Source organism: Rhinatrema bivittatum, chromosome 6 (genome assembly GCF_901001135.1).
Source record: "Rhinatrema bivittatum chromosome 6, aRhiBiv1.1, whole genome shotgun sequence".
Classification (NCBI taxonomy): Eukaryota; Metazoa; Chordata; class Amphibia; order Gymnophiona; family Rhinatrematidae; genus Rhinatrema; species Rhinatrema bivittatum.
The window spans coordinates 88,788,964-88,802,740 of NC_042620.1; the positions used below are offsets into that span (position 1 = coordinate 88,788,964).

At 44.4% G+C, this 13,777-nt stretch overlaps 1 protein-coding gene across 3 annotated transcripts in view; it reads left to right on the forward strand.

Annotated features, from left to right (window-relative positions):
- MARCH7 (membrane associated ring-CH-type finger 7) overlaps nt 1-13,777 on the forward strand; it is a 136,192-nt gene that overhangs the window by 39,427 nt on the left and 82,988 nt on the right. For all 3 annotated transcript variants that reach the window (XM_029605576.1, XM_029605578.1, XM_029605577.1), the window contains exon 3: nt 3,696-3,851. In XM_029605576.1, coding sequence (XP_029461436.1) covers nt 3,696-3,851 — 156 coding nt within the window. The remainder of the gene's footprint in view (nt 1-3,695; nt 3,852-13,777) is intronic.

The following is a 13,777-nucleotide window of genomic DNA, read 5'->3' on the forward strand; positions in this document are numbered from 1 at the left end:
GAGGTGTTATCTTACATCAGTTGATGAGACATCTATTTCAAAGATATATTATATTCCAAAATCTAGATTAAAGATACAAGGGGGTCAAGAAGAGATGGATCTTGTTCAACATTCCCCTAATTTAACTTCTTTTTTAGAAGCCTCCCTCTGATATACCTCAGAGGTCAACTTTGTTGATAACCTTTTGTAGAGAGAGAGATAAGAATCAAGTACTACAAACATTTTTTGCAAATAAAGATATAAATTTTTGTCGACAAAGGGTTCAAATATTCCCTGATGTTGCCAGAGCAACACAATTAAGGCGAAAACAATTTCTGACTTTAAAACCTAGAGTGTTGGCACTAGGGGCGACCTTCTATTTAAAATTCCCGTGTAAATGCACTGTTGTCCATCAGAAAAATAAGTTTATTTTTCAAGATCCATCTCACTTAGAGTCCTTCTTAGCGGATAAAGAATTAGGTTGAGAAATGTAACTGCATAAAATGTATATTCTCCTATATTCTGTAGGGTGAGATTACAGTTTAACTATAATATTTCTTTAGGTGAAGCCTCCCATGATGTGGACTAAATACTATTGTTTGATTATGGTTAAATAGGCAATTGTATAATTGTCAAATGTTGATAGTTTCTCAAACAAATATTTTCTTGAATTTTTTACAATGTTAAATTGTTGAAAAAAACCTAATAAACTATAAATTAAAAAAAAAAGAAACAAATGAGACTAAAAGAGTAGCATGTTAATAAATCTCAGCCGTAGAATCTTCTACGAATTGAGTAAAATTTTCTATCATCTCAGGACAGTTTTCTTGAAGAGATCTCTCCTTAGCTGAAACTGGCAAGAAAAACATTTTACTAATACAAGGAGTTTTCTCAGCTTCATATTTAAGTATATCCAGGAAATAATTTTTCAAGGTATGGTAGGGGGTCTTTCTTCCCTCACCACCTTAGGAAAATTCAAGAAGTGTAGATTTAAATGCCTTGTATAGTTCTCAGTGTTCTATCCTGCGAGAGACATTGCCAAGATCTCTAATTTTCGTATTACAAGCTTGAGTCTTAGAAACAGAAGACTCCATAGTCTCTAGTTGAGATTTAAACACATTAATTTGACCATCAACTTTAGCTTCAAGTGATTCTACCTTGGTAGTAAGATTTTCCAATTAAATATGATGGACTCTCAGGGAACAACCAAATCCCACTACTAGGTCCCACAACGCCTCTAGCATAACTACTGCTGGATTGGGTGGAAGATAATAAAGCTTACCCACATATCCAAGAGGAGAAGAGTCTCTGCTTCTGGAACTGCTCTCACCGGCACTGCTGCGGCTCCCCCACAGTCTCCCAAACTCTGTCTGTATAGACATGGGACAAAACCAGCAAAATCCAGAGGCCTCCGGTGAGCAAAGAGGGAGCGAAGACAAGAGGCAGCCCTCCACTCTGGCCCTCATCTCCCGCGGTTGCAACGACTATGTCGCCATTCTGCGCCGTGGACGAGAGGACAAAGATCTGGGGGACTCAAGGTAACATCCCCTAGCAATTCCGATACTCCCTAGTCGAGAATCGCAGTGGGGGGCCATGTAACCTCTCAACCATTGCTGTTCTAGGTGTATAAGATTAAGTGCTGCCCTGTGGAGAAAAGTGTCCGGGGGGGGGGGGTAGACACGAACCTTCCCTTTTCTTTTAGGAGGCATCTTTAAGAAAAACAGAACAAAAGGAAGAGCACTTCTAAACGGACCTGACTCACGCTGCCATCTTGCCCCCCCCCCCCTCGAAATTTAGCTTTCTAAGGGGAAATAGTTCAGTTCTATTCTCAGGAGAGTCAGAGCTTATTGTGATAACATCCAAGCAGTTTTAAAACTGCTTTGCCATTGGATAGTATTTCTGTAGGAAAAAAGGAAACCAGGTATCAGATGTTCACACTATCTTTTTATAATATTTGGTATGAAACTGGCTGTGAGTAAAAAAAAAAAAAAAATCATCCCTCCCACCAAATATTGGAAATGAGGTTTTGGCCTAGATTCATAACATACTTACAAAATTGGCCAAACTGATTAGGTGCATAGTGTCAGGCAGATTTTAAAGGCCCGATGCACGTAAATTCCGGCCTTTACGCATGTGGCCGGGTCTTACATGTGCCGGGCGAATCTTCCAAAATGCCCAGCCACATGCGTAAAGGCCGGTATGAGCTCACGTGCCAGGCCTTTTGGAAGAGGCGGGATAAAGGTCGTGTTCTGGGCATGGGGTGGGCTGGGTCAGCGCCATTGTTTGCGCAAGTTCAGCTCGGGGATAGGGAAGTTACTTCCCAGTCTGCTCCTTATTTGGAGCAGACTGGGAGGGAACCGGGGAAGGCCAAAATCGTCATCGCACAAAATCTTCTCCCCTTGCGCACGCCGTGCATAGATTACAAAATCTGGCGCGCATGTGCGCACGACCCATCGAATTTATAGTGTGTGCGCCGGCGCACACATCCTATAAAATCAGCGCATTCATGTGAGTGTGCCGGGAAGTGTGCACAGCTATTAAAATCTACTCTTTTATATTTAGGCTTGATTTGCCTTTTTTTAACCTGTTACAGTTGGCTAAGTTTCTAGAGGAAAAATCTATAAACTGCTATTATGGTAATTAATAAGCAATAGTAGCTTGTGATTGATCTAATGTTTGGTTACTTGCCAGGTTCTTGTGACTTGGACTTGGGTTGGCCACTGTTGGAAACAGGATGCTGGGCCTGATGGACCCTTGCTCTGACTCAGTATGGCATATCTTATGTTCTTATTGGTAGGGCAAACATAGTAACATAGAAATGACAGCAGAATAGAACCAAAATGGTCAATCTACTGTGCCATGCAGGTTACCCCATGTTTCTCTTAAGGGTAGCAACTGCTGCTGTGTGTAGTTATCACCAAAGCCTTATAACCATAAAAATGTACTGATAGCAACACTTTTTTTTTTTAAATTGACAGTGCTGCTTGACGTGCTTTGCTTATGGACTTGGCCATAGAAGCAGTCCTGTGTTTTTCCCCTTATCTGTGCATCAGTTTCTCAGACTGTAAAAGTCGGGGCCGTTGGTTGCTGTCTAAATCCAAATTCCACTTTCCCCGTTTCCCCTTGCTTTTGAAGCAGAAAAGCAGTATTGGAATTGTATCAATAGTATTGGCTTATTGGTTAAGGGTAATAACTGCCCACCAGCAAGTTATTCTCAAGCCTTTAGGGATCTACAGTGTTTGTACCATGCCCCTTTGAAGCAGATGTTTCCTTGTCCCAGAGTGCTTACAATCTAATTTATTACCTAAGGCAGCAGAAGGTGATGTGATTTGCCTAAGTTCTCAAGAAGTGGCAATGGGAAAAGCAAGGTTTGAACCCTGGCTCTCAATCCACTGCTTTAGCCACTAGGTGGCTACATCACTCCTATTTCTTATTTCTGCAATTGTTTTATATAAGCAGACAGTGCAGAGTTTATAAAATTTGTATCTGATTCACTAAGGGTTTTCCCCATAGACACACAATGGGAGAAAACACTTAATGAATCTGGCTCTTAATTTGCTAATGTAAATGAAAATGTTCCATATCTTCTTAGCATACGATTTTTTTATTCATTCCAAATTCAAGAAACCTAGTAATCTGCCATGCATATCAGTTTATCCTGCATATTTTGTTAGACAGTTTAACCCTATTTGACAGATGTTTTGTCCTTTTTTCAGGATTCTAGTGCCTCTAATACTTCTGGTAGAAGCTACCTATTTGAAGAAAGAGATGCCAATGAGTCTTCCTGGAAGCTTATATCTCCCTCTTCACCTCACTACTCAGGGAATTTTGACCGTCCATGGTCAGGAAGTTTGGGAAACAGAAGCAGATTGGTAGGAATATGTTTCTGTAATTTTCTGTTTTGCCTGTGTGGTGTTTATCCTCCTTTCTAGAAATATCTTGCAAGGAAGATTTTGCCAAAAATAGTTAACATAGTTATGTTAATATTTAAAACTCTACCAGAAATATTTAGATCAGTACTCTGAGACATCAGCCAGTTTCCTTTTGCACTTGCCAGAATGTATTGATTGAGAGTTAAAATTAGGCAGTTATAAATGAATTGGAATTTTATATGGCTAAAATTTTGTTAGTGACTATTCGACTGTCAGTTTAATTTATTTTTAGGTTTGTTCTTTAGCTTTCAGCAAAACCTGGATGTTTTCCAAGAATCAGTATAGCGCAGAAGCTATACTACACAGCGAAGCAGATCTTGTGGTGCTTGCTCTCCTTTGACTTAGCATAAAGGCAGATGGGAAATACCTTGTCCAGAGAGCAGCTAATTTTGACCACTCACTGCTTCTACATGTGAGTTTGGGTTTGCATTCAAGTGCCATTTCAGCTTCACTTGGTTCTTAGTCTTAAGACACGGAACCAGGCAAGTAGGCAGGCTTATTAATCTGCCATTTTAAGCTATCCCACTGCATACTTAACATGTATTGCTAAGTATCAATTCAGTTTGAGGCATCACATTGCTAAGTTATTTCTCTGGATAAGTGAGAGTAATTTGCCTTCTGTGTTTGTGATGGGATGATTTAAGGCTCAGGCAGGTTCTGAAGTTTGACATACAAGCTAGTATTGATGCTTGCAAAAACACTACATGTAGTTATTAGTGTTTGTCTTTAGCGTGAAGACTAGAGTTTCTGTAACAAGCTATACACAAAGGAGAATCTTTGTAGATGGTGGAGTGTACTTTGTTTCTCCCCTTTAATGCTGGGAAGAATTCTCAGAAAAGGATCTGTCTCAAGATACTTTTTTCTCATCCTTGCTAGTGTTGACAGGATACTGATCCTTCTAAGAAGCTTGCGAGAGAAGCTTCCAGGCTCCTCCTTATTCAGTTAAAATGTACCTTGTATGTTTGAATAGGTTTGGAGGTTGCCCAGGCTGTTTGAAAACCATTGATCCCTGATGAGCATCGTTGACTGGTTTGTCAGTGTTTTAAGAAGGTTAAGGAATTCTTTTTTTGGGAACTCCGTGTATTTGTGCCTTTGCCAATCAAGAATTAAAAATAGGTAGAAAGTGAAAAGAGGCTTCTGTTTCTCCACAGGTGGAGGCAAAGATTTATTCCAGTACTTAATTGTACCAGAATTGCTGAGTGATTTAATAGCCATCTCAGAGCTGTGAATTACAATCTTCTCATGATAGCATTCAGAATATTACCACACCCTTGAATCAAGAGTGTATTTATGCTTTTGAATCCCAAAAAGGCATATATTCTGATAAATGCTTCCTTTTGGATGCACAGTGATACTAGTTACGTTCAATCTTTAAATATCTAAATAATATCTTTACAAATATACTACAATCAGAGACTTGTCTATGCAGACTAGAAGTGCATGTTCTTCTGCTAAGACATCACAGTTGGGGGCCACGTGATTGGTACAGACAACAAGCCAAGTGCTATAGTCACTAGAGTAAGTAATACCAAGCTGTAATGCAGTCTGATGGATTGTGTGAAATTCATAAGGGCTATGTTGGCAATTTGAAGGGGAGGGGGAAGAGAAACAAAGTTGGGGTGTTTAAAACTTTCTAAAGGATAGCTCTTGCAAGGAAGAAAGTTCATATTCTGATAGTAGCCAGGTCTTTATATTGAGGATGCTACACTTGATGGAATCCAGTATAGGACTCTCTAGTGTTTTGACTTTGCGTAGCTCAGTGGTTGCTGAAGCTTATTGTCCTGCATTTTCCATTGTGCCCATAGTGGAGAGATAAGAGAACTCTTGTGATTTATCTTAGTTGGATTTAGTAAGAGCCATCCAGCATTTTATTTTGATTCCAGATAACTTGACTGACTTGAAAGTAAACTCTTTTCAGTTGATTTGGTGGACTGCATTATACTGGTATGGCTTGGCAAGCTTCAGCCTGGTGAGATTAAGGTGGTATTGCTGTAGCAAACATTTAGATTTCAGTTTACTGAGATCTCCAACAGTCTATTGCACAAAGAAGAGATTTAACCATTTCCCAATCCTCTCCTGGAGGCACCCTTACATAGGCTGACTTTCAGGATAGCCAAAATAATATGCCTGAGAGATTTGCATACACTGGATCTCCATTGTATACAAATATCTCATGCATATTTATTATGGGTATCCTGAAAGTCAGCCTATGTAAGTGTGCCTCCAGGAGAGGGTTGGGAAATGGTTAAATTATTCTACTGGGGTGCAGATGTGAAATAAATGGTACATTTTATGTTGAGGGGTTTGCTTATTTACTGAGATTTTAGTCATTTTGACAACTGCATAATCACAAAATGTTATCCTTTTACTACTAGCGACATATAAATCTAATAGCGCACATATCTTTCTCCCAGGACAAGCAGGATGGTAGTCCTCATATATGGGTGACATCAGATGGAGCCCTGTAACGGATCATTCTTGTCAAAGTTTCTAGGACTTTGACTGGCACACTGAGCATGCCCAGCATGCCACTAACCCTGCAGCCACCAGGGGTCCCCCTTCAATCTCGTTTTTTTTTTTTTCCTGCGCAGCAGTTTAGGAGCTCTGAGAAATTTCTCACAATTTCCTCAAGGAACTATTTGAAGTTTATATTCTTAAAAAATCCCTCATCGGGTCCCCCATCGTGCTCCGTTCCTCCTCCGCTTGGTGTTTTTTCTGGTACTTGCGGTCGGTTTCCGGCGGCTTACCGCTTCGGTGCCAGACTCGCATACAGCGTGCCCGCCAAATTTAACATGGCGACCGGGTTTAGGAAATGCCTCAAGTGTCGGAGGACCATATCCATAACAGACCCGCATGAAGTCTGTGTTTTGTGCTTAGGCCCCTCGCATGATGTTCGTCAATGCCCTAGTTGTGCACCAATGACCCCCAAAGGCTGTTGCGCTCGCCTGGGCAAAATGGAGCAGCAGTTTGCTTCAAAACATAGTGCTCCATCGAAGCCAGTTAAAACGCTGTCTACCTCGGACTATTCGCCAGGAGCACCGTGGACAGGGTGACCGTCCGTTACAGACTCCATCGAGGACTTCGGTGTCATCGTCCTCTGTGCCGGGGAAAGACTGGACCAAGCACAGAGGGAAACATTAACACTGGTACGGAAGGGCATCCCCGACTGGTGCCAGCACAGATAGCGCAGCGGCATCGACTTCCATTGAGCTGCCTGCGAAGAGGGCCCGGGCAGAGGAGCCCCCTTACTCCTCTGGACATGGGAACCCTAGGTGTTCCCCACCGGTGCTGGGCACCAAGCCTCCACGGGCCCCCACGGAGGCTCCGGTGACGCCTAGCCTACCTCCTACTCCGATCATCATGCCACCCATGCCGGCTTCCCAGGAGACAATAGGTCCAATAGGCAGTGCTGAAAGCCTTACGAGGCTTCCAGTCGGTGCTGGCCCTGGAACTGGCTTCCTTAATGGCACCGCTCCTCGAGCACCTCGATACGCTCATCAGTGTCTTATCCACTCCTCTGTCACCGGACACGCTGGTATCGTCATCCATCGATGCCTCCGCAGGTCCTGATTCCAGTACCGGGTTTCTCTGAGGAGGAAGGATTGGTTATCCGTCACGTCCCTCCATGGGAACCGTCCATGCCGGAGCAAATACCTGGGCCATCGGGGTTACCGGTACCCAAGCGCACCTCATCTGCCCAGATTCCATCGATGCCTTCCCGACCTCTCGGCTTTGGCATAGTTCCTCCACTGGGAGAAGGAGAAAGTCCTTTATAATCCATGGAACGATGCATCCTCAGATGATTCATCACGGACATCCGAGGACTTGCTCTCAGATCCTTCACCGCTGGAGGAAAGGCGAAGATCTCCTCCAGAAGACCTCTCCTTTGCCAGTTTTGTCAGAGATGTCTGAGACTATACCTTTTACACTGGTCACAGAGGAAGATGCTCGCCATGAAATGTTGGAGGTCTTACAATTTGTAGATGCTCCTAAAGAAATAATGGCAATACCGGTATATGAAGTTCTTTTGGACCTCATGGCATCGCCTGTGGGAACATCCAGGTACGGTACCCCCAGTCAATAAAAAGACAGATGCTACCTATCTGGTTCAAGAAGCCCCAGGTTTTCAGAAAAGCCAACTGCCCCACCACTCTGTAGTTGTGGAATCCGCTCAGAAAAAGGCTAAATGATCACATCCACATTCCTCTGCTCCTCCTGGTAAGGAACAGAAAGCATTGGATGCGTTGGGACGAAGAATTTTCCAAGGGTCCATGTTGACATCGTGAATTGCAGCATATCAACTATACATGACCCAATATAATGGAAATCTCTGGAAACAGGTCCAGGAGATTGCAGGGACATTACCACATCAACAACAAGAAGCCTTGTCCTTAATCTTACAAAAAGGAATGGAAGCAAGTAAACCTGAAGTCAGAGCTGCCTACGATTCTTTTGAAACAGCATCCAGAGTCTCGGCAGCAGGCATTAGTGCTAGATGCTGGTCCTGACTTGAAGCCTCAGATCTATGCCAGGAAGTGCAGGACAAACTGGCAGATGTACCCTGTACTGGGGATAAGATCCAGGACAGTCATAAGACCCTGCGCCAGTTGTCAACTGTCTTCCCAGATGTTCCCTCTGTAGCCCGTAGGGCCACACATAGGGAACCCAAGAAATAATTCTACAGGCCACGCAGATATTACCCTCCTGCGTCCCGTGCACGACCGGCTCGGGCGCCCCAAACTAGAACATCTAGACTACAGCTAGCTCCACAAGCTTGGCCCTATGTCTGGATTTTGACTTTTTTTTTTTCCCCCCCCCACAAGAGAGCAGCAGCCATATTCCAGTGGGGGGCTGCCTGTGCCATTTGCATCCAATCACCACGGACCAGTGGGTACTGTCTATCGTAACCCATAGTTACCGTTTAAATTCTTCAAAAACACCCATAAGAACATAAGGCCTTCCCACCCATTCCATCCTGGAGCTGAGACAACCACACATGGAAACTCGAGTCAGAGCTCTCAATCCTTCTGTCAGAGCCGAGGAACTGGTTCTACCGAATCAGCAGGGAAAAGGGTTCTACTCCAGATATTTCCTAATTCCAAAAAAGACCGGCGGCCTCCGGCCTATTCTGGAGCTCCGTGCCTTGAATACATTTCTTCGCAAGGAACAGTTCAGGATGGTATCACTGGGCACCATGCTTCCTCTACTTCAAGGGGATTGGCTCTGCTCTCTGGACCTGCAAGACACATACACTTATATAGTGATATCTCCGCTTCATCGCAAATATCTGCGATTTGTGGTGGGCTGCAGTCACTATCAATACAGAGTACTACCATTCGGCCTAGCCTCTGCGCCCAGAGTCTTTACAAAGTGCCTGGCAGTCATGGCTGCACAGTTACACAGCAGAGGCAGACACATTTTTTCCATACCTGGACGACTGACTCATAAAAAGCCAAACAAAACAAGGAACCCTGGACTCTCGGTCTCATCATAAGGCTTCTAAACTCATTAGGATTTCTAATAAATTACCCAAAATCCCAGTTGACACAGTCTCATCCTCTCTCCTTTTATAGGAGCAGACCTAGACACAACATTGTCCAGAGCATTCTTACCCAAAGACCATGTGAGTATGCTGTCCAACCTTGCCAGCTTTATTCGCTGTCAAAGAGCCTCAGTTGGTCAGCTACTCAGGTTGCTCGGCCACATGGCATCAACAGTCCATGGCACGCCTGGCCATGAGTGACCCAATGGACTCTGAAATCCCAGTGGCGACAAGCTACTCAGCTGCTGTTGTCCCTGGTACACATAACCAGCCAGCTTTGTTTGCCCCTTGTAAGTTGGCTTTGTGTGTCCACCAGGCAAGTGGGTCTTACTTTCCAGCAACTGGCTCCTTAAGTGACCTTAACTACGGACGCCTCCAACCTAGGTTGGGGAGCCCACGTCCAAGGCCTTCAAACTCAAGGGACTTGGACAACAGCCAAAGCGACCCATCAAATCAACTTTTTGGAGCTTCGAGCGATGTGGTACGCCCTTTATGCATTTCAGGATTGCCTCTCCAACAAAGTTGTCCTGATTCAAACAGACAACCAAGTTGCAATGTACCTGAACAAACAGGGGGGCATGGCTCTTATCTGCTTTGCCAGGAGGCGGCGCAGATTTGGGCCTGGGCCCTGTCGCATTCCATTCTTCTGCAAGCCACTTATCTAGCGGGCACACAGAATGCACTGATGGACCGCCTCAGCCGATGTTGCCAGTCCCACGAATGGTCTCTGGATCCCTCTGTTGCGAGCAGAATCTTCCACTGGTGGGGGTCATCAGACTATCAACCTCTTTGCATCCAGTCCGAACCACAAAGTGGAAAGCTTCTGCTCCCTGCACAGGGACCAGCATGCATCAGCCAGAGATGCCTTTGCCCGTCCCTGGAACAAAGGCCTACTTTATGTGAATCCTCCGATTTTTGCTAATAAGCAAGACTCTCTTGTGAAGCTACAACAGGACCAGGGCTTAATGATTCTCATAGCCCCGTATTGGCTGCGCCAAATTTGGTTTCCCATACTTCGTGACCTTTCTGTCCAAGACCCCATTCGCCTGGGCACGTCGCCCAACCTCATAACACAGAATCACGGCACGTTACTCTACCCGAATCTCCAGGCCTTCTCTCTGACGGTCTGGATGTTGAAATGCTGATACGTCACTTGAAAGGTTGAGTAGTTGTAGTATCTCAAGTCCTAGTAGCTTCATGCAAGCCTTCCACGTGGAAATCCTACCGCTCTAAATGAGAGATTTACCTTGTGGTGCACACAGAAGGGCTTGGATCCCTTTTTTGCCCCACATAATTTAACAGACTATCGCTGGCACCTCTTGGAATCTGGTCTCTAGACATCCTCTATACGAGTGCACCTTAGTGCCATCTCTGCTTACCATCAAGGAATAGGAGATGCCCCGATAATGGCTCAACTCCTGGTGAGTCACTTCATGAGAGGCTTAATACAGCTTAAGTGGCATGGGACCTTAATGTGGTACTTGCACAGCTCATGCACACTCCTTTTGAGCCCTTGCATTCCTGCTAACTCAGATACCTTACATGGAAAGTTCTTTTCCTAGTAGCCATCACGTCTGCTCGCAGTTACAGGCCCTTGTGACCTATTCACCCTACAACAAGGTTCCTCCATGACCGGGTGGTTCTCCGCACTCACCCTAAATTCCTTCCTAAGGTGGTAACTGATTTCCATTTAAATCAGTCCATAGTCTTGCCCACTTTCTTTCCAAGACCTCACGCTTGCCCAAGTGAGCGAGCTCTCCACAACTTGGACTGTAAGCATGCTCTTGCGCTTTACTTAGACCCACAGGAAGTCCACCCAACCTTTTGTCTCTTTTGATAAGAACAAACTTGGGAATGTGGTGGGCAAGCAAACACTGTCAAACAGGTTGGCAGACTGCAACGCATTCTGTTACCAGCAAGCAGGCCTTGCACTGCAGGGACGAGTGAAGGCACACTTAGAGCAATGGCAACGTCAGTAGCACACTACCATTCGGTACTGATTGCTGACATCTGCAGAGCTGCGACATGGAGCTCTCTCCACACCTTCGCAGCTCACTACTGCCTAGACAAGGCTGGGCGACAGGATTCAGTCTTTGGCCAGTCTGTCCTAAGAAATGTATTGCCAGTGTAGGAACCCAACTCGTCCTAACTTGACCCGCTGTGAACTCAGGCTGCCTCATCCTTGCCAACAGTACCCCAGTTGTTGTGCCTGTTGCACATGTTCGGTGCTGCTTGGCCTCATACATATGACTCAGCCTGTAGCTTGCTATTCACCCATATGTGAGGACTAACATCCTGCTTGTCCTGGGAGAAAGCAGAGTTGCTTTCCTGTAACAGGGGTTCTCCCAGGACAGCAGGATGTTATTTCTCACGAAACCTGCGTGTCACCTTGCGGCGTTGGGTTCGCTTACGTTTTATTATTTTTTATTTTTCGCTCGTACTTTTGCTGCAAACGAGACTGAAGGGGGACCCCTGGTGGCTGCAGGGTTAGTGGCATGCTGGGCATGCTCAGTGTACCAGTCAAAGTTCTAGAAACTTTGACAAAGTGTTCCGTGACAGTGCTCCATCTGATGTCTCCCATATGTGAGGACTAGGATCCCGATGTCCTGGGAGAACACTTGTTACAGGTAAGCAACTCTGCTTTCTTGCAGTTACATGGGGAAATCCATCATAGTCAGAGCTCTTTCTTTCAGCTGTACAGGGAAATTCAGTTTAATTTGATGTCATGAAGAGAAGCACAGTCAACCTCTTTATAGTTAAGTTGATTCTTTGATTTCTCTTGAGTAGATTAATTCATTCACAAGGTCTGTGAATAGATGATCTAGAGCTTTGTTCCCCAGATCGTCATATTTGTCGATTGTTTCCCCCCTGAGGAGACCTTGATTGAATTATTAGGCCTAGGTCGTTGTCATTGTTCATTTTCCAAGTTCATGAAACTACTGTTGTATCCTCTGTTTTAGATATTCCAAGTATTGCATTTAGGGCTGGTGCTTCCATTAGGTGATCTAGGTGGTTGCCTAGAGCAGGAGTAGACAATTCCTGTCTTCAAGGGCTCCAAACCAGTTGGGTTTTCAGGATATCCCTAATAAATATGAATGAAATAGATTTGCATACAACTGAGGTAGAGTGCATGCTAATCTCTCTTGTATATTCATTAAGGATATCTGGAAACCTGACTGATTTGTGGCCTCTAGGACTGGAGTTGCCCACCCCTGGCCTAGAGCACCAAACCTTAAGAGTGGCAAAATTCCCAGTGTGAACCCCTGGTCGGTGATTGAAGACAAAAAGGAGAGAACTCCAGTGGGCCTGTGGATGGAGCCTATCCCATCTACAGCTGAAGAAGACTAGGGGTCCTGGAAAGGCTGCAGGTGGAACCCCAACCTGCCCGCTGCTAAAGATGAAGAGCATAGACCAAGACAAAGGGAGGGTGGACTGGGAGAGCCATGGGTGGAGCTTATCTTGCCTACGACTGAAGGTGAGAGAGGTCCAAGAGAAGAGGGCATGGAGTGCAGTGAACGGAGCCCATCCTGCCTGCCACAGAATAAAATGGGAAGAAGCCCAGAGTGAGAATGTTTGTATGTGAGGAGGAAGACTGCATGTGTGAGGGAGTGGGGTGCCTGTGAGAGGGAGGGAGCCTGTGTATGTGAGAGTTTATGCACAACAACCCCCCCTCCCCACCAGCTGATTTGACAATCTCAAGGCATCTGGATATCAGTTTCCAGGTATGGAGATCGGGTGAATTATTTTTTTTTAATCATTGGGTGTTTGTGTTTTGCTGGAGTTTGGAACATTTTTTAAATTTGAGTTTTTAATTATTGGATGATATTCTATTTGCCAGCTGTTTTGAATAGTTTTTATTATGGTTTTACTATTATTGATTCTTATTTCTTGATTTTATTTGATATTTTGAAGAATGGTAGTATTTTGTTTTTCCATTGTTGTGATGCATATGGAGTCTGGCTTTTGATTTCTAGTTCAGATTTTGTCCACACTTTATATTTTAGGACCTCTCTATTCTGTATTTCATGTTCGTATTCTGCATATGTGACTGAATTTGGTTTTCTGCTGGTAGACAGTTCCTGTGTAAGAAGCTGTAGCCGCTTGGCTTGTTCTCTCTTCCTAATAGGAGGTATATTGGTATGTTAGGGCCTGGTATATTTGCATTGTAGATCAGGGTTTTTGCTGATAAGTGCTGGCAGTTAGTGCTGTTTTGGTATGGGAGGTTTGCTATATTGTAACTCGGAGTACTCTTGGCTTTCTGAGAACCAGGAAAATATCCATCAAGTGTTACGATGTCTAATACCATATTTATTTATTTTTTATT